This window comes from Carlito syrichta, unplaced genomic scaffold (genome assembly GCF_000164805.1).
Source record: "Carlito syrichta isolate Samal-C Ts95f unplaced genomic scaffold, Tarsius_syrichta-2.0.1 Scaffold67773, whole genome shotgun sequence".
Taxonomy (NCBI): Eukaryota; Metazoa; Chordata; class Mammalia; order Primates; family Tarsiidae; genus Carlito; species Carlito syrichta.
In genome coordinates, this window is record NW_007011869.1 from 335,931 (window position 1) to 355,542 (window position 19,612).

Below are 19,612 nucleotides of genomic sequence, written 5' to 3' on the forward strand. Positions count from 1 at the left end.
TTTTGATTTATTGTAGAGATGAGGTCTTGCCAAGTTGCCCAGGTGGGTCTCAAACCCGTGAGCTCAGGCAATCCACTCACCTTGGTCTCCCAAAGCATGGGATTACAGGCTGCACCACCGAGCCCGGCTCTTACTTGAATATTGATTTAAACACAAGTTTGGCCAGGCACAGTGGCTCAAGCCTGTAATCCCAGCATTTTGGGAAGCTGAAGCAAGAAGACTGTCTGAACACAGGGGTTTGAGATGAGCCTGGACAACTTGGCGAGACCTTGTCTCTATAATAAGTAAAAAAATTAGTCAGGCATGGTAGCACGCACTGGAAATTCCAGCTACCTGGAATGCTGAGGCAGATCTATCACCTGAGCCCAGCAGGTCAAGACTACAGTGGCTGTGAGTGTGCTACTGCACTCCAGCCTAGGCGACAGAGTGAGACTCCAACTCAGAACAAAACAAAACAAAAAACCACATAAGTTGCAAAACACAAACAAAAGTTATGGAGTTTTCATGGCAATCTAAACATTTATTGATTAGATGATATGGTGGAGTTATTGTTAAATCTTTTCTGTTGCCCAGGTTGGAGTGCAGTGGTGCAATCACAGCTCACTGCAGCCTTGAACTCCTGGGCTCAAGTGATCCTCCTGTCTTAGCCTCCTTAGTAGTTGGGACTACAACAAGCGCATGCCACCAGGTCTGATTCATTTATTTTTAGTGAGACGGGTTCTTGCTATGTTGCCCAGGCTGGTCTTAATCTCCTGGCCTCAAGTAATCTCCCTGCCTCAGTCTCCCAAATTGCTGGGATTATAGGCATGAGCTGTGCCCAGCGTGGTTATTATTTTTTTTTTTTAAATGTCTGGGCCAGGCTCAGTAGCTCAGTCTGTAATCCCAGCACTTTGGGAGGCCGAAGCAAATGGATTGCCTGAGCCCATGGGTTTGAGACCAGCCCAGGCAACTGGACAAGACCTTGTCTCTACAATAAGTAAAAAATTAGTCAGGCATGGTAGGGTGCTCCTGTAGTTCCAGTTACTTGGAAGTCTGAGGTAGAAGGATCACCAGAGCCCAGGTGGTTGATGCTGGAGTGGTCATGAGTGTGCCACTGCACTCCAGCCTGGGTGAGAGAGTGAGACTCTAACTCAGAAACAAATGAAAAATAAAAAATGTCCCCTAGGCATGGTGGCTCAAGCCTGTAATCCCAGCACTTTGGGAGGCCAGGGCTAGAAGACTGCCTGAGCTCAGGGGTTCGAGATCAGCCTGGGCAACTTGGCAAGACCTCGTCTCTACAGTAAATCAAAAAATTAGCTGGGCATGGTAGCACATGTCTGTAGTTCCAGTTACTTGGACGGCTGGGGTGGAAAGAACGCCTGAACTCAGTAGGTCAAGGCTACGGTGGCCGTGAGTATGCCACTGCACTCCAGCCTGGGTGACAGAGTGAGATGCCGACTCAAAAAAATGCTAAAGTAGTTATGGATGGAATAATGTCTAGAGTTTGCTTTAAAATAGTCCAGTGGGAAGTGACTTATGTTGGCAAATGTTGAGTATGGGTGCATGAGGTTCATTATTATCATTCTGTTTATTGCCACATATGCTTAAAATTTTCCATAAGTTAAAAAAAAAACCTCCTGAATATAATGATAATTGGAAAGCATCAGAAAATATTTAGGAGGCTCCTGAAGTTGTCTATGTGAAGTAAAAGTGGACTGTATTTGAGAATGGAACAGAAGAAAGTAGAATTCAGTAGACATTTACGAGGCAGAATCTATAGGGCTCGGTAACTAATTGACTGTGTAAAATGAGAAGGAGAGGAGTCAAGGATGAGGCTCAGATTTCTGGCTGAGCATGTGAGTGGCACTGAGAAGGGCAGATTTGGGGAGGAAAGCTAGGGCTGGAGCTACCCCTAGAACCTAGCATAGAGATGGCAGCTGAAGCCAGGGGAGTGAAGCGATACCCAGGATGAGTGAATGCCAAGTGAGTAGGAAAGAGCCCTGAGGAACACTTGAGGCCAATTTATTTACGGTACAGGAGCCTGTTCTCTATCTCTCTGTGTGTGTGTGTCTATCTGGGCTTAGTCATGTATACATATGAAAGGGAATGACTGACAGCAAGCAGGGACAAGGAGCAACTGGAGGTGTGCGGTGGTAGATATGCATATGTCTGTGTATACATGAGGAAGGAGACCCTGGCTCAAAACTCGATCCTCCCTCCCTTGCCAGCTTTCCCCTCTTACCAACCATGGTCTCCAAAGAGCCCTCAGATGGACTGACTCTCTCTTTGGACAGCTGGGGTCCCCCCGGCCCCTGTGGTTATGCCTCACCTTCAGATCCTCACACAGGTCGCCATAGTCAATCTCGATGAGGGCCTCTCGTGCATAGATACTGGAAATTCTCTGGGAACCACTCACTGAATCCTCCCCCTGGGAGCTACCCTGCAATGGAAGGGAAAGTCAAATGAGACAGACTGGCCATGAGAGCGCCCCCTAGAGGGAGACTGGGGGCTCCTTTGTAGCCTTCAATCCCTGAGCAAGTACCTTGCTAGAAAGCACTGTGGCAGAAGGAACAGAGGCTTTGGAGGCAGAATGACAGAGTTCAAAACTGGGCTCTACCATTTACTAACAGGGTGACCCGGGGTAAGTCACATTCTCAGATCCTGAGTAAGTCACATTCTCAGATCCTGAGTTTCTTCATCTGTAACATGGAAACAATTCCTGCCTAGTAGGGCTGTGATTAGTCTTAGGGATAATTATGTCACATGTTACCATGATGTCCGGAACATTTCTAGTGTTCAAAATATTTTAATGAATTAAACTGAAATGCCATTTGGGAGGGGGCCATGGAGTAAAACATGTAGGACTGAGATACATGACCAGTTCTAATACTAGATACACGCAAACCTCCTTTCAGTTAACTGCCCCCCCCCCCCCACCAATCTTTGCTTCCACTGGATAAAATGCCTTGGCTCTTTTATTGGCTAATGTCTCTTCCTTTCCTATAACTAGGCTTCCTCACCTCTGCATTGTTGATGTCCCTTACCCAACCTTCTCCTGGCTAACCTCCCTCACTGCAGCTAAGCTATCATCCTCAGGTGCCCCAGCTTCCCGTCTTCCTCTGCTCTTGGCTAATTCTCAATTTCCACTCCTACCAATACCCATCACCTGCTGGAGCGAAAACAGCTCAGGTCCCTAAGGTTAATGAATCACTTCATCCTCTCCTGGCTCAACTCTCTCACCACCCACTGGCTTGCAGCTTTACTCCTAATTCAACTTCTCTTTCACACCAAGGCTATTATTATCTTTCACCTCACCTACCTTCACCACCATTTCTTGCCTCATCTCGCCTGCATCCCTCTTCATATCCCGCCCCCATCTGTTCACCATCCTTCTCTTTCTCATTGCCCTTCCTGGCCACTTTCACTCCCCCTCCCTGGTTAATGCTGTTCATAGCCCACTCCCACCACCAGCCACAATACTCACCTCTTCCTGACTAATATCATCCATAGTGCCTTTTGACAGTGGCAACTTGATGTCCTGCATCTTGCAGGCTTGTAGCAAATTGTGGCGGTCACTGCGCTTCTGTTCAAGCTTAGTCTCAATGGCTGTTACCTCCTTTTGTAAATGGGTCATTTCCCTAAAAAAAGGTCCAGGGGGCTAGGTGAGACCCAAATCTGGCAAGCTGCCTGCTCTACCCACATCCTACCACCCTAGGCCTGAACCCACTCACTTATTGGCGCCTCCCAATTTCTTACGAATCTCCTCCATCTCGTGATTCTTGTCATTCACTTCTGACTTCTTTGCGAGGTGCTGATTCTTTAGGTCTTGTAGCTGAGCCATGGTCTCATCTATGATCTTCATGTGCCTTTGTTCCTCCTGGTCCGAGAAGAGAGAACAGGAAGAGAGAAGGCTTTCCCTATCTCATGTTGGGATCTTCTGCTCCTTCACCCACCATTCCTACCAGGCAGTTTGTTGGAATCACTCATCAGTGAGCTCTGCTTTCACACCTCCATCACCCCTCAGTCTCCTTTTATCTTTTTCTAAACTATTTGGTTCCCCCTCCCACACACCCCAATTACACAAGTTACCTACTGTAGAAAAGTTAAAAGTATAGAAGAAGCATAAAGTGGGGGTAGGGGTGTGAAATCACTCATAATCCCACCAGCTAGAGATAACCAATTAATATTCTAGCATCTCTTCTCCCCCCCATTATTTACAGACAGCTTTACATAGTTGAGACCAGATTGTAATTAAAACTCTATATTCTGACAATGTTATTTGAGCATTTTTTTCCACAGCAAAACTTTGTCATGTGTAGTATAACAACATTTGTTTTTTTGAAAACCCACACAATACTGTGTATTTTCTACAGATACAAATATATAAATGCATAAGTATTTAAGTAAATCCCTAAAAGGTCTTGAAGAATACATACTAATCTGAAATTACATCTGGAAAGAGGAAGGGTAGCAGGATTGAGAGTGATCAGCCAAAGGGGTAGCCATACTTACAACATTCTGATTTTGTCTTTTTTTTTAATTAGAGACAGGGTCTTGCTATGTTGCCCAGGCTGGTCTCAAACTCCTGCCTCAACCTCTCAAAATGGTGGGATTATAGGCATGCATCACCACACCCAGTCGAGTTTTTTTAAAGGAAAATTTTTGTTTTCATTTGGAAAAAAGAGGACGTATCTGCAACTTATGCTCAATGACTCATAAAAAAATAATAACCGTACACAGACAGAGAGAGAATGCAAAAGTAAATGAGGCTACATGTTGACAACTGATGAATCTTGGCAATGGGTAGGTGAGAGATCCTTGTACTATTCTTGCAACTTTCTTCAAAGTTGAAAAGTATTTCAAAATAAAAAGTCACTGAAGTATATATTTTTTAATTTCTTTTTTCTTTTCTTTTTTTTTGAGTTGGAGTCTCACTCCATTGCCCAGGCTGGAGTGCAGTGGCATACAGTTGACTTGCTGGGCTCCAGCGATCCTTCCACCTCAGCCTTCCAAGTAGCTGGAACTACAGGCACGTGTTAGCACACCTGGCTAATTTTTGATTTATTGTAGAGACGAGGTTTTGCCAGGTTGCCCAGCTGGTCTTGAACCCGCAGGCTCAGTCAACCCACTCGCCTCAGCCTCCAAAAGTGCTGGGATTACAGGCTGAGCCACCGAGCCCGGTCTATTTATTTTTTCTCTGTGAAGTTCGTAGGGAAGTATCACATAAGTATATTATCCTGGATCATCTAGATATCCACCTTGTCCTGCCCCAGACCTTTACTACCCAGTCTGCAATTGCATTTAAGATTCCACTGACACCAAAGACTACTTTAATCATCACGGTCAATGAAGAAAACACACAAGCAAGTAATAAACATAGGCAGACAAAAAAAGTAAATGGGGCCGGGTGCAATGGCTCACGCCCATAATCCCAACACCAAGACAGCAGGATCACCTGAGGCCAGGAGTTCAGGACAAGCCTGGACAATGCAGCAAGACCCTATCTCTTAAAAAAAAAAAACTAAAACTAAAACTAAAAAGTTAGCAGGGCATGCATGGTACCTGCCTATAGTGCTAACTACTCAGGAAGCAGAGACAGTAGTATCCCTTGAGCCCAGGAGTTCTAGGTTACAGTGAGCTATGATCACACCACTGTGCTCCAGCCTTGGTAATAAAGTAAGGGGGAAAAAAGGTCAAATGAAAGTCAGGTGTGGAGACTCACGCCTGTAATCCTAGCACTTTGGGAGGCAGAGGTGAGAGGATTACCTGAGCCCATGGGTTCAAGACCAGCCAAAGCAACATAGCGAGACCTCGTCTCTACAATAAATCAAAACATTAGCCAGGTGTGGTGGCGTACACCTGTAGTTCCAGCTACTTGGAAGGTTAAGGTGGAAGGATTGCCTGAGTCCAGAAGGTCAAGACTGTGGTGGCCGTGAGTGTGCCACTGCACTCCAGCCTGGGTAACAGAGTGAGACTCCAACTCAAAAAAAAAAGGTCAAATGATATGTTCAAACCAAGAGGAGACCAAATCACTTCAGGAGTGAATGCTGTAAGAAACAAAGGTTTTACAGTAGTTTAAAGAGAAAGGATGTGAAAAAAATTGAGTCATCTCACAATACAGTGGCACAGGCATGCTTACGCTTATTAAAGAACTGAACTACAGCAGTCAGTAGCATAGTCACACTGTGAAGTGGCTAGGTTTCAGCAAAACAGCATCATCTGTTGCACTGAATTTACATGGTTAATCTAAATTTTACTCATTTTGTTTTTAAGTTGTACGTTTGTGTTGGCTTTTCGTTAAGTGTTCTAAGTATATATGCTTGTTTATATTTGCGTAACATCAAGGATTGGAGCCAACACTGGCAATCTTAGGGAATACTTTTCCTTTAAAAGGGGTCTGTGGATTACTGAAGTTTGAAGACCACTAAACAACATAAATACTTTTATGAGCTGGGCATTGGGAATTACACTTGTAATTCCAACACTCTGAGAGGTAGAGGCAAGAGGATTGTCTGAGCCCAGGGGTTTGAGACCAGCCTGGGCAATGTGGAGAGACCTCGTCTCTATAATAAATTTTTAAAAAATTAGCCAGGCATGGTAGCACACGCCTGTAGTTACAGCTACTTGTAAAGTTGAGGCAGAAGGATCGCCTGAGCCCAGCAGGTCAAGGCTGCAGTGGTTGTGAACGTGCCACTGCACTCCAGCCTGAGCAACAGACTGTGACTTCAACTCAAAAAAATAAAAACAAAAACAAAACTTTTATGAACATAGAATAACTTGGTAAATTCCTACTATCCCAGGGATATCAAGTAGTTTCCAATTTGGAACTATAAACAATGCTTGTAATAAACATCAAACTGTTTGCACAAAGCTTTGCCAGCATTATGGATTATGTCCTCAGGTATTATTGAGTTAGAGAATGTAAATGCATTCTGAAGCTTGTTGAAGGATGGTACCATATTGCCTAAGAATACTGGTTTTAGCCGGGCTCGGTGGCTCAGCCTGTAATCCCGCGCCTTTGGGCGGCTGAGGTGAGTGGATTGCCTGAGCCCGCGGGTTCGAGACCCGCCTGGGCAGCAAGACCTCATCTCTACAATAAATCAAAAAATCAGCCGGGCGTGGTAGCGCATGCCTGTAATTCTGGCTACTTGGAAGGCTGAGGCGGAAGGATCGCTGGAGCCCAGCAGGGTGAGGTTGCGGTGGCCGGGAGCGACCACTGCACTCCAGTCTGGGTGACAGAGTGAGATTCCAACTCAAAAAAAAAAAAAAAAAAAGAATACTGGTTTCTGCACCATGGTTAGTATTGAGCACTGTATTTTTATTTTTAAATTTTGGGAAGATAGGAAGCAAATTACATCTGTTTGTTGCTTTAATTTATATTTCCTTGATTTCTAGTAAGGCTAAATTGTTTGTCTGTGTTTATGAACTATTTGAATCTCTTCTTAAACTGTGCCACTTACCCATTCTCCCCCTATTTAGGCCTTGGTGTTTTTCTTATTCATTTAGATGAGGGATTTATAAACTATAAACATTACCATTTTACCTATCATGTTTCTTCCCATTTTTCCTCCCAGTTGCTATCTGTCTTTACTTCTCTCCTTCCTTACCTTCTTGAGCTTTTCTATCTCATTTTCATCCTTTTTCACTGTCTGCTCCCACATGTGTACTTTATCTTGGTCCTCCTTCAGCTGGTTCTTTTCAAAATCCAACTGGATGCCCAAACGAGTCTTCTGATTCTCAAACTCCAAACTGTGAGAAGAAAGCGGGACAAAGCTCAGGGCTCAGGGAACAACACTTATTGCTGAATTTCAGTCACTATTGAGCTCATCCATATGCACACATATGTCCCCTCAAGTTGGAGAACTAAGTGCCTAAGTTGGATAACTAAGCTTAGCCCTGTGCACGGCAGGAGAGATTGGGCCAAACTCTGTTTATCCCCCTTTAAATGCTGGAGACTCCAGAGCCCTCTCAAGTTATTAAAAGGAGACATAAAAAGGTCCATCTGAATCCACCAGCTATAGTAATTCCTATTTATTAAGCTTTTATGTACTTTACATACATTATCTCTAATCCTCTAATCAACAGCTCCACAAGTAGGCATTATCCTAATTGTACAAATGAGGAAACTTAGGCCAATAGATAAAAGACCTTGCCCAAGGTCACACAGCTAGTAAAAATGGCCCAGGTGAGATAAACCCAGGTATAATACCAAAATCCAGGCTCCTTCCTGTATACCTTCACTGCAATATAGAGGGTTAAGAGGATTGGTATTCCACTGCCTCTTACTAGCAGTGTCATCTCAGGTAAGTTAGTTATACTTTCCAGGCCTCAGTTTCCTCATCTGCAAAATGGACATAATAGTACTTATCTCATAGTTATTGGGGGATTTTTACTTTTTAATTTTTTTTTTTTTTGAGTGACAGTCTCACTCTGTCACCCAGGCTGGAGAGCAGTGGCATGCTCATAGCCACTGCAGCCTCGACCTGCTGGGCTCAGGCATTCTCCTTCTGCCTCAGCCTTCCAAGTAGCTGGAACTACAGGTGCACACTACCATCCACAGCTAATTTTTTGATTTATTATAGAGATGAGGTCTCACTAAGTTGCCCAGGCTGCTCTTGAACCCGTGGGCTCAGGCAATCCACTTCCCTCCATCTCCCCAAAGTGCTGGGATTACAGGTGAAAGCCACCACACTCGGCCTTAATATTTTTTTTTAATTGAGGGGATTTTTTTTCTTTTTTTGAGTTGGAGTCTCACTCTATTGCCCAGGTTGGAGTGCAGCGGCACACTCATGGCTACCCCAGCATCAATCTGTTGGACTCCGACAATCCTTCCGCCTCAGCCTTCCAAGCCAGAACTATAGGTGCATGCTACCACGCCTGGCTAATTTTAAATATATTGTAGAGATGAGGTCTCATCAAGTTGCCCGGGCTGCTCTTGACCCCATAGGCGCAGGCAATTCACTCACCTCAGCCTCCCAAAGTGCTAGAATTACAGGCTGAGCCACCAAGCCTGGCCAAGGTGATTTTTAAAAATAAGTTAATAAGCTGGGCTCGGTGGCTCAGCCTGTAATCCCACACCTTTGGGAGGCTGAGGTGAGTGGATTGCCTGAGCCCGCGGGTTCGAGACCCGCCTGGGCAGAGAGACCTCATCTTTACAATAAATAAAAAAATCAGCCGGGCATGGTAGCACATGCCTGTAATTCCGGCTACTCGTTAGGCTGAGGCGGAAGGATCGCCGGAGCCCAGCAGGTCGAGGCTGCGGAGGCCGGGAGCGGCCACTGCACTCCAGTCTGGGCGACAGAGTGAGACTCCAACTCAAAAAAAAAAAGTTAATATGTAGTAAGTCCTTAGAACCATACCTGGTACACAATAACTACTTAATAAATTTTAATTACACAATCATAACTAGGTATACTGACTATACTCAGCTCACCTTTGCCCACGGGTTTCAACTCTTTCTAGTATCCCATTCTCTGCACCAAGATTCCAAAACCTCTTAAAGGGCAGAGCTTGGATAGTACAAAACATGAAGAGAAAACTGGATTTCTACTATTGTCCTCCCCATCTCGTCAGAAACTCAAATATGTAACTAGTATACAAAGAAACTAGCAGGCTAGGCTGGGCTAACTTCCAACTGCCCCCCCAATCCCCAATATAGTGTGACAGATGCTGCCAGATGTCATGCTAGCTACTTGAACCTATTAGTCACTATAATTCAAATGGAACATAATTAACTCTATAATTTTGAGCTATGCAATTTTACAACCAATCTTCTAAGTATGACTCATAAAGGCCTCCGTGATCTGGCTCCTGCTGACCTCTCTACCACCCACACCTTCCTCTTGACCCTGTTTTTATGCTCCAGACATTAAAAACTACTTAGTATCCCAAAACAAGGCAAACTCTCTCACACCTCCAAGCATGCTGTTCTCACTGCCTGGAACTCCCTTCTTGTCACTGGCTGGCTGTGACTCATTCTTCAGATCTCTAGTTCATCACTCCTCTTTTTGTAAAACCTTCCTGATGATTCTGAGCAGGTTCTTAGTTTTTTTTTTTAATTGTGTCGGAGTCTCATTCTGTTGCCCAGGCTAGAGTGCAGTGGCATGCTCACAGCTACTGCAGTCTCAACCTGCTGGGTTCAGGTGATTCTTCCACTTCAGCCTTCCAAGTAGCTGGAACTACAGGCATACGCTACCACACCCGGCTAATTTTTTTATTTATTGTAGAGTCAAGGTCTCACCAAGTTGCTCAGCCTGGTTTCGAATCCCTGGACTCAGGCAATCCTCTCGCCTCGGCCTCTCAAAGTGCTGGGATTACAGGGTTGAGCCACTGTGCCCGGTCTGGTTCTTAGTTTCTATTATACTTCATCAGGTTCCTCTCTTTGGACTTGAGGCACAGAGTTGAGCTTATATCCCACAGTTCATAACACATATTTCACTGCTGCCTGTGCAAGACTCTTCCATTGTCCCAGTTGTCTCAGTCCCCAATTTCCATTCCCGTTGCCTTCCCTATTGTGAACGTGCACCCCCACAGTGACATATACACACATATCCTTAAAAATGCATATCTTGCTGGGCATAGTGGCTCAAGCCTGTAATCCCAGCACTTTGGGAGGCCGAGGCGAGAGGATTGCCTGAGACCAGAGGTTCAAGACCAGCCTGGGCAACTTGGCGAGAACTCATCTCTACAATAAATCAAAAAATTAGCTGGGTGTGGTGGCTCGCACCTGTAGTCCCAGCTACTTGGAAGGCTGAGGCAGAAGGATCGCCTGAGCCTAGCAGGTTGAGGCTGCGGTGGCTGTGAGATTGCCACTGCACTCTAGCATGGGCGACAGAGTGAGACTCCAACTCAAAAAAAAAGGCATATCCTTGTAAAATTTCATTGTTTTAAAATTTATACAAATGCACAGTGTTATAAATTACATTTTTTTCAGTAAATATTAGCTTTATAATTTATCCATTACTGCCTATAAATCTAGTTCTTATTTGAATTGCTACACACTATTCCAGTCTATGCATTCATTTAACTTATGCTTTCTCCAGTGATAGCCACCTACATTGCCACTAACATCCCACTACCCCAAATTATGCCAAGATGAACCCCAAATGTTTCTCTTTGTGACCCTATGACAAAACTCTCTCTGGGATAATTATCCACATGGCATATAACACTTATATACTACATATGACATATGTAGACTTATTTTCACCAAATACTGCTAAACTGCTTTTGTTATTATCATCATTATTATTATTTTAGAGACACAGTCTCACCCTGTCGTCCAGGCTGGAGTGCAGTGGTGAAATCATAGCTCACTGTAGCCCTTCCACCTTAGCCTCCCGAGTAGATGGGACTATAGGCACATATCACCAAGCCCAGCTAATTTTAAAAATATTTTTGTAAGCCGGGCTCGGTGGCTCAGCCTGTAATCCCGTGCCTTGGGAGGCTGAGGTGAGTGGATTGCCTGAGCCCGCGGGTTTGCCTGGGCAACTTGGCAAGGCCTCATCTCTACAATAAAACAAAAAATCAGCCAGGTATGGTAGTGTGCGCCTGTAGTTCCAGCTATTTGGAAGGCTGAGGCGGAAGGATCGCCAGAGCCCAGCAGGTCGAGGCTGCGGTGGCCGGGAGCGGCCACTGCACTCCAGTCTGGGCTACAGAGTGAGACTCCAACTCAAAAAAAAAAAGAAAAAAAAATTTTTTTTGTAGAGCCAGAATCTCACTATGTTACCCAGGCTGATCTTGAACTCCTGGTCTCAAGCAATGCTCCCATCTCAGCCTACCAAAGTGCTGGGATTACAGACATGAGCCACTGATCCAAGCCTAGATTGTTTTTCATTTGCACTCCTCTCATTAAGAGATTAAACATCAATTCCTAGGTTGTAGGCTATTCAAGCTTCTCTTTCCATGAAAGGTCATCCACATCCTTTGCCCACTTTTCACTGGGTTTCTTGTCATTGCTTTTTCCTTCTTGTTCATTTGCAGTTCCTTGAAGATTTCTTCTGTATTTTGTATCTACCTTAGTTACATCATCAATCATACTGTTTCGAAATTGTTAATCTACCTGCTTCCTCTAGTACTTCATAAGTTCCCTGAGGAAAGAAACAGCGTCTCATTCAAATCTATATTCCTTGAGACTGGCTTGGAGTAGAAGAGCAGTTAATATTTACTATATGGGCAAAGGGCTAGATGAACTACTGACTGAGGCCCATGGTCCAAGGAATGACCTCCTTCAGCAGAGACTGTGTTGAGATCATCTCTGTCTTATCTCTATCTCCCCTGTCCCCCTCCAATAACTAGCACAGGACAACCTGGCACAAGGTAGGTACTCAAGAAAGTTTGTTGAATGAATGAGTCAACTAAAGGAAGAAACAGGATTGTTTTGTTCTTGGTATTCTTCCAAACAAGAATTTTGTTCCTCCAATCCCCCCCCCGACTCCCTTCCACCTCACACCACCCATCAGGATAATGACAATAAAAGCTAATATTTATTGCTCTTAGTAGGTACTAAGTAATACGTTAAATACTTTATAAAGATTATTTCACCTGATCCTCCCAACAATACCATGAGATAGGTATCATTATACCATTATACAAACATTGGAGCTTATAGAAGTCAAGTCACTGCCCAAGATAATGAGTTATGGAGCTGGGATTTTAATCCAGGTAAATCAAGTTTAAAGCTAGCACTTTTTTTTTTTTTTTTTTGAGCAGGAGTCTCAATCTGTTGCTCAGGCTGGAGTACAATGACACCCGCAGGGCCACCGCAGTCTCTGCCCATGGGGCTCAGGTGATCCTTCTGCCTTAACCTCCCAAGTAGCTGGAACTATAGGCACATGCCACCACGTCCGGCTAATTTTTTGATTTAACATAGAGAAGAGATCTCGCCATGTTGCCCAAGCTGATCTTGAACCCCTGGACTCAAGCAATTCTCTCGCCTCCACTGCCCAAAGTGTTGGGATTACAGGCATGAGCCACTGCACCCAGCTAGCTGGCACTCTTAACCACTATAATATGCAATACTGCCCTCTTAATCTCTCTGTTCTTTAAGGTCTATCTACAATAAACTCCCTAAGAGTTGATCCCTGGCTGGGCGTGGTGACCCATGCCTATAATTTCAGCACTTTGGGAGGCTGAGGTGAGAGGATTGCCTGAGCTCACGGGTTCGAGACCAGCCTGGGCAACTTAGTGAGACCTCATCTCTACAATAAATCAAAAATTTAGCCTGGTGTGGTGGCATGTGCCTGTAGTTCCAGCTACTTGGAAGACTGAAGCAGAAGAATCACCTGAGCCCAGCAGGTCAAGGCTGCAGTGGCTATGAGTGTGCCACGGCACTCCAGCCTGAGTGACAGTGCGACTCCAACTCACAAAAAAAAAAAAAAGAGTTGATCCCTGCCTTATGAGAGCATTTGACTTTCCAAGAATTTTAAGGCCAGAGGCTCAAGGGCATGCCAATATCGTCTACCAATACTGCCACCTACCGCTTCTTGGCGATTTCATTCTGTCGTTTCACTTTCTCTTCCTCAAACTCCCGGATGTTACGCACACCAATCTCCCGACAAAACTCTTCAAATACCTCATCCTCTACCTGAGGAGAGAAGCCAGGGAAGGTAGAGGCCCCTTTGGTCAGTCTTGCTCCCAGTCCATCCTGCCTGATGAACATGCAGGCATGGCACACCCCTCTACCAACCTGATTCATCTTCTCCTTCAAGTCTTTCATTTCCCTTTCTCGGCTCTGGATGATTCTCTTGATATCATTAATGCGAGGCCCAAAGTTGGCTAGTTCACTCTCCAGTTTAGACTTTTCCTATAGGCAGTGGGTTGAAAGGACAAAGCAGACCAGGCTCCTTGGAGGAGAAAAGCTACCCTGACTGCACTAGCCCCACAGTCAGGAAGGCTTAGCTCACTACACACTGAGAGAATTTGTCTTAACACCACTACCCTAGTCAAGTCATCATCATATCTCACCAGAGCCATCACACGGCTTCCTCCCTGGCCTCCAGTTCAGCTAGCTTTAATCCACAGGGCTGAGTACAGAGTAAATATCATTAGATATAGGTTCACAATCCTTATCCAGAAGTACTGGGGCCAGATATGTTTTAGAATTCAGTTCAGACTTTTTTGAGTTTAGAAAAAGGCAAAATTATATACTACATATTATATAATACCTCCAAGGGGGTCTGAGGAAGTATCCAATAATCAAAATAATACATTAGTATATCTGGAATAGTACCATACACAAGGACTAAAATGCACGTAGCTTATTTTCAAAAGTTCAAATATTTGTTGAATAAACTAATTATGCTAATAATAGCACCAAACATTTGCTGAGCACTTACTAGTCTAAGCACTTTACAGGTTAACTCATTCAATTCAATCTTCATAATAACCCTATAAAGAAGATTTTATTCTAACTCCCATTTTATAGATAAAGATGTGAAAACTGACATTGAGAGGTGAAGTTAATTGCCTACTGTCATGCTGGAGGCAAAGCCAAGATCTAAACCCTAGGCTGTCTGATTCTATGCTATGCTTGACTGCCTGGAGAGGCTGAGAGGAAAAGGGAAAATGCAACAAGTTCCCTAATCCCAAAGAAACCTAGGCCAGGACATGAGAACAGCCTCTGGAGGACAGGGCTGAAGGCCAGGCCTCACCTGCAGATTCAATGCTAGATGTCGTGTCTTGGTCTGCTCTAGGTCACTCTGTGAATACTTGAGCCGCATCTGGAGTCCATGGGCCTGAGACTGCACCTGACGCAGCTCGGCCTCTTTCCGTTTTGCCTTCATCTGCTCCTGAAGAAAACAAGAAAGAAGGGCTAGGTGGTAAGAAGGTGGCCAATCTGGGATTAGGATGCCCACTCCTAGGAACAGCACTGTCTATGGTTTACCTTCAGCTCTTCTGTCAAGCGTTCCTTCTTCTCTTTCAATTTGTCTACTGCTTTCTCATCCCAGCGTCGTGCCTTGGCCTTCAGGTCACTGGCCCCACCAGAGATCACTCCTGACTTCTGGAAGAGGGTTCCATCCAGTGCCACTGTCTACACATGGCAGAGAGAAGGAGGTTGAGCAGAGGAATCTCAATACTGAACCTGTACAACTCCAACCTGGACAAGGGAATCCACACCTTATGGCGCTGGTGGCCTCCAAAGGCAATGCGGCGGGCATCCTCCACATTGTCACAGACAAGAGCATTGCCACAAGCATATTGCAGGGCCTTTTTGATGTGAGGTGGCTCATAGCGAATCACATCAATCACTAGCTTGGCCCCCTTCAGTTCCCGGAGTTTCTCATCTGTAGGTTTCACCTGTGAGTAGAAGCTCAGTCAGTGGCATAACACATAAGGCTAGAAGGAAGGGCCTTTGAACACTACCCTGACTCCATCCCCAACAAGTCTCACCTCCAGGTAGTCAAGAGGCAAAAAGGTCTCAGGCTCCCCACGCTGCTCCTTGATATACTGAATACAGTCCCGGCCTGTCTTCTCCGAGTCCACAATAATGGCATCCATGTTTTTGCCCAAAACCTTGGTAACAGCAATCTGATACTTCTTTTGTGTGGGCTGGCAGAGGTCAATAAGGCGGCCGTACTGAATAAAGTAGAAGGGAAAACTGAACCATGAGGCTTTTGGGAGCTGGCTCAGGAATCCCAATTCCCAGTGCAGAAAGAGAGGCAAGCTAGAATTTGTATCAAGAACAGTGAACGCAAATGTTCTGCCTAGTGGTCAAGAAAGCCCACTGCTGGGCATGGTGGCACATGCCTGTAGCCCCAGCTATTTGAGAGGCTGAGGTGGGAGGACTGCTTGAGCCCAGATTGGGAAACATAGAGATTCTGTTTCAAAACAAACAAATAAATAAAAAAGACAGTGGTGGCTCACGCCTATAATCCCAGTACTTTGGGAGGCCGAGGTAAGAGGGTTGCCTGAGCTCACGGGTTCAAGACCAGCCTGGGCAACTTGGTGAGAGCTCATCTCTACAATAAATCAAAAAAAATTAGCCGGGTGTGGTGGCGCATGCCTATAGTTCCAGCTACTTGGAAGGCTGAGGCAGGAGGATCACCTGAACCCAGCAGATTGAGGCTGCAGTGGCTGGGAGCATGCCACTGCACTCCAGCCTGGGCGACAGAGTGAGACTCTAACTCAAAAAAATAAAGTAAAATAAAGTGTTATATGATCATTTTGGTGTGAGGAATCTGTGTTTGAAGATGGTGGACTATGATATTGTGAAATGTACATTTGGTCTTTGACCCCAGTTCCTGACACACAGCTCCTAAAACCCTTGAAATCTCAGGGGCAATTGGTGTCTTTGGTGTATTAATGAGAGAACTGATGGCTAGGAGCCCCAAGATAGCTTCATACACCTTCTCCCATATCTCATCCTATACATCTCTTCCATCTGGCTGTTCATCTGTATTCTCTGTAATATCCTTCATAATAAGTGAGTAAAAGTGTAAATGAAGCACTTTCCTGAGTTTTGTGAGCCACTCTAGTAAATTAATCAAACCTGAAGAGGGGCTTATGGGAAACCCTGATTTATGACCGGTCACAACTTGGAGCTTGCAATTGGCATGTGAAGGAGGGGCAGCAGTGGCAGTCTTGTGGGATTGAACCCCTAACCTGTGAGATATGATGCTATCTCCAGAAAGTGTCAGAATTGAATTGAATTATAGGTCAACCAACTGGTTTCTGCAAGGGGATTGCTTGGTGTGTGTGGGGAAAACCACCACACTTCTGCTGTCAGAAATGAAGTGTTGTGCTGGTTGTATGAGAAGGAAAGCACTTCGGTTTTTTTCCTGTCCCATAGAGGAACACAAGTGCCATGCTATAGAGGAAAAGCCCAATCTGGATCCCAAGCAACAGCTTTAGGCAGTCATATCTGAATACAAAATCATCTTTCTAAGCCTCACTTTTAGCATTCCACAAACCACTGCCACCCAGGCACTATGCCGCATACCTTATTTCAAATTCTCACAAGGAGCTGGCTAAATAAATCTTTTTCAGTTCCCTTCCGCCACTCCCCCAAATCAAGCATGGTTCCCTAAGAACTATTAAGTTAGAGGACAGTGACTGATATGTATTTCCCTAGCAGTGCCTAGAGGAGTGATAGGGAAATATTTGTGGAACCAAACCAAGTTGAGCCCAAGGATGGGATAAGATTCAAGAAATCCAGGAATTCAGGATTTGGCAAAAGAGGCCAAAAGATGTAATAAAGCCCAGGGGTCCCTAAAAGCAAATGAGCTGGCTGGTACATGCCAAGGAGCTCACATAGAAAACTATACAGCAGGCTGGGCATGATGGCTCACGCCTATAATCCCAGCACTTTGGGAGGCCGAGAGGATTGCCTAAGCCTATGGGTTCAAGACCAGTCCGGAAAACTTGGCAAGACCTCATCTCTACAATAAATAAAAAATTAGCTGGGCATGGTGGTACATGCCTGGGTTCCAGCAAGGTGGAAGGAACACCTGAGCCCAGCAGGTTGAGGCTGCGGTGCTGGGAGCATGCCACTGCCCTCCAGCCTGGGTGACAGAGTGAGATTCCAACTCAAAAAGAAAAAAGAAAAGAAAAGAAGAAAAGAAAAGAAAAAACTATACAGCATTACAGAGAGTAATTCCAGCCCTGTGGCGCTCCCCCTCCCAAAGACTTTCCTGGTTTCCCAAGCCCCCACAGAGGCATGGACATAGCAAGACAAACCCTTCAGAAACATGCAATTAGTGTGATGAAAAGAACATGAGCTTAAGCATCAGAACAAGTTGGGTTTGAACTGCACTTCTTCCAGTTCTTGAGACAAGTCATTTTACCTCTCTGAGCCTCAGTTTCCCTAACTATAAAAATAGGACTGGCAGCCGGGCTCAGTGGCTCAGCCTGTAATCCCGCGCCTTTGGGAGGCTGAGGTGAGAGGATTGCCTGAGCCCGCGGGTTCGAGACCTGCCTGGGCAGATGAGACCTCATCTCTACAATAAAATCAAAAAAAGTAGCCGGGCGTGGCAGCGCGCGCCTGTAGTTCCAGCTACTCGGAAGGCTGAGGCGGAAGGATCACCGGAGACCAGCAGGTCGAGGCTGTGGTGGCCGGGAGCGGCCACTGCACTCCAGTCTGGGTGACAGAGTGAGACTCCAACTCAAAAAAAAAAAAAAAAATAGGACTGGCAATCCTGTCCTTACAGGGTTGCTGGTAAAATCTTATGACACTGAGTGTGAATAAGTGCTCAGGAAATGAGGTCCCCCTCCACTCTTACCACAGAGCCAGGATAAAGACGCTTGATGCTTTCCATTATTTCTGCCTTTCGCTGCTGTCGGCTGCTCTCCTGGCGGTCGATGCGAGCATCCCCTAGTTGCTCCATCACTTGGTTCAATTCCTTATTGATTTCATCAATACGCCGCTTGGCCATTTCCACCTCCTCTGTCAGCTCCCCCTCTAGTTTCTTCTGCTCCTCTAGGGACTGCCTACAAAGTGAGGGCATGTGGGAGTTACTCTGGCTGGTCAGAAAACATTCCTAGAGAGAGACTCTAGGGGTCTTGCCCAAAGAGGGGCAATACAGGGAGGGTCACAACAACAGGCTTGGAATTAAAGGGGATAGTTGCATAGGCCCGTACTTGCTAGTGGTGATGTATTCCTCCAGTTTCTCAATCCGCTTTTGATTCTCTTCAATCTCCCGCAGCTTTTGCTTAATCTTGGCCTAGAAAACAAATATATTCCATCACCAGGGGCTGCACAAGTTAACTCCAAGACCATGGGGCCCTGGCTTATACCCTCTATGTGTCCACTCATCCAAAAACCCAACAGTCCGGAAGAATTTGTCACTAATACAGGAGGCCTACTAAAAAGAAGATAGACAGATGGTGTTCAGTTTGGAGCTGCTAATTGGTGGGGGCCTCCCAGGGCTCCAGAACCTCTCACAGGTGTTCTATGCAGCCCAGGCTATCTTCCTCACCAACGACGGAGGCTCAAACCAAGATAAAGCTTCACAAGCCTTTCTGCACCTGTCTTCTTATTTGCAAAATGTGGGTAATTTCCACTTCATCAAATACACATAAAGTGCTTAATATAGGGCTGCTCTTAATATTAATGCCTACCACATTCTTTTAAATACTTAAAAGAAGTGCTTGGTCAAGCATGGTGGCTCACACCTATAATCCCAGTACTTTGGGAGACTGAGGTGAAAGGACTGCCTGAGCCCATAGGTTCAAGACCAGCCTGGTCAACTTGGTGAGACCTCGTCTCTACAATAGGTAAAAAAAATTAGCCAGGCAAGGTGGTGCGTGCCTGTAGTTCCAGCTACTTGGAAGGCTGAGGTGGAAGAATCACCTGAGTCCAGCAAGTCAAGGCTGCAGTGGCCATGAGCATGCCACTGTACTACACTCTAAGCAACAGAATGAGACTCCGACTCACAAAAAAAAAAGAGGTGCTTAACGGAATGTCTGGAACATTGTAGGCTCCTTGGAACACAATGACAACTTTCTATTATTGTTATTACTACTATTATTGATATTAGGGAGGCAGAAAGTGAAGTATATTTGGTAAGAGTGTGGGCTTTAGAGTTAGACTGCCAAGTTTCATATCCTGGTTCTGCTGCTTAATAATTATATAACCTTGCCAGGCTCGGTGGCTCAGCCTGTAATCCCAGCACTTTGGGAGGCCGAGGTGAGTGGA

The 19,612-nt window shown here is 45.3% G+C and overlaps 1 protein-coding gene across 8 annotated transcripts in view; it reads right to left on the reverse strand.

Moving 5' to 3' along the window:
* Positions 1-19,612, reverse strand: part of SMC1A (structural maintenance of chromosomes 1A) — a 64,063-nt gene that overhangs the window by 34,249 nt on the left and 10,202 nt on the right. For all 8 annotated transcript variants that reach the window (XR_002481533.1, XR_002481535.1, XM_021709335.1 and 5 more), the window contains exons 8-19: positions 18,556-18,638; positions 18,198-18,405; positions 15,370-15,555; positions 15,097-15,276; positions 14,864-15,010; positions 14,631-14,768; positions 13,667-13,783; positions 13,458-13,564; positions 7,587-7,728; positions 3,711-3,856; positions 3,464-3,617; positions 2,309-2,419 (exon numbers count right to left, since the gene is read on the reverse strand). Coding sequence is in view for 6 of the 8 variants with exons in the window: in XM_021709335.1 (XP_021565010.1) it covers positions 2,309-2,419; positions 3,464-3,617; positions 3,711-3,856; positions 7,587-7,728; positions 13,458-13,564; positions 13,667-13,783; positions 14,631-14,768; positions 14,864-15,010; positions 15,097-15,276; positions 15,370-15,555; positions 18,198-18,405; positions 18,556-18,638 (1,719 nt within the window). In the remaining 2 variants the exon portion in view is untranslated. The remainder of the gene's footprint in view (positions 1-2,308; positions 2,420-3,463; positions 3,618-3,710; positions 3,857-7,586; positions 7,729-13,457; positions 13,565-13,666; positions 13,784-14,630; positions 14,769-14,863; positions 15,011-15,096; positions 15,277-15,369; positions 15,556-18,197; positions 18,406-18,555; positions 18,639-19,612) is intronic.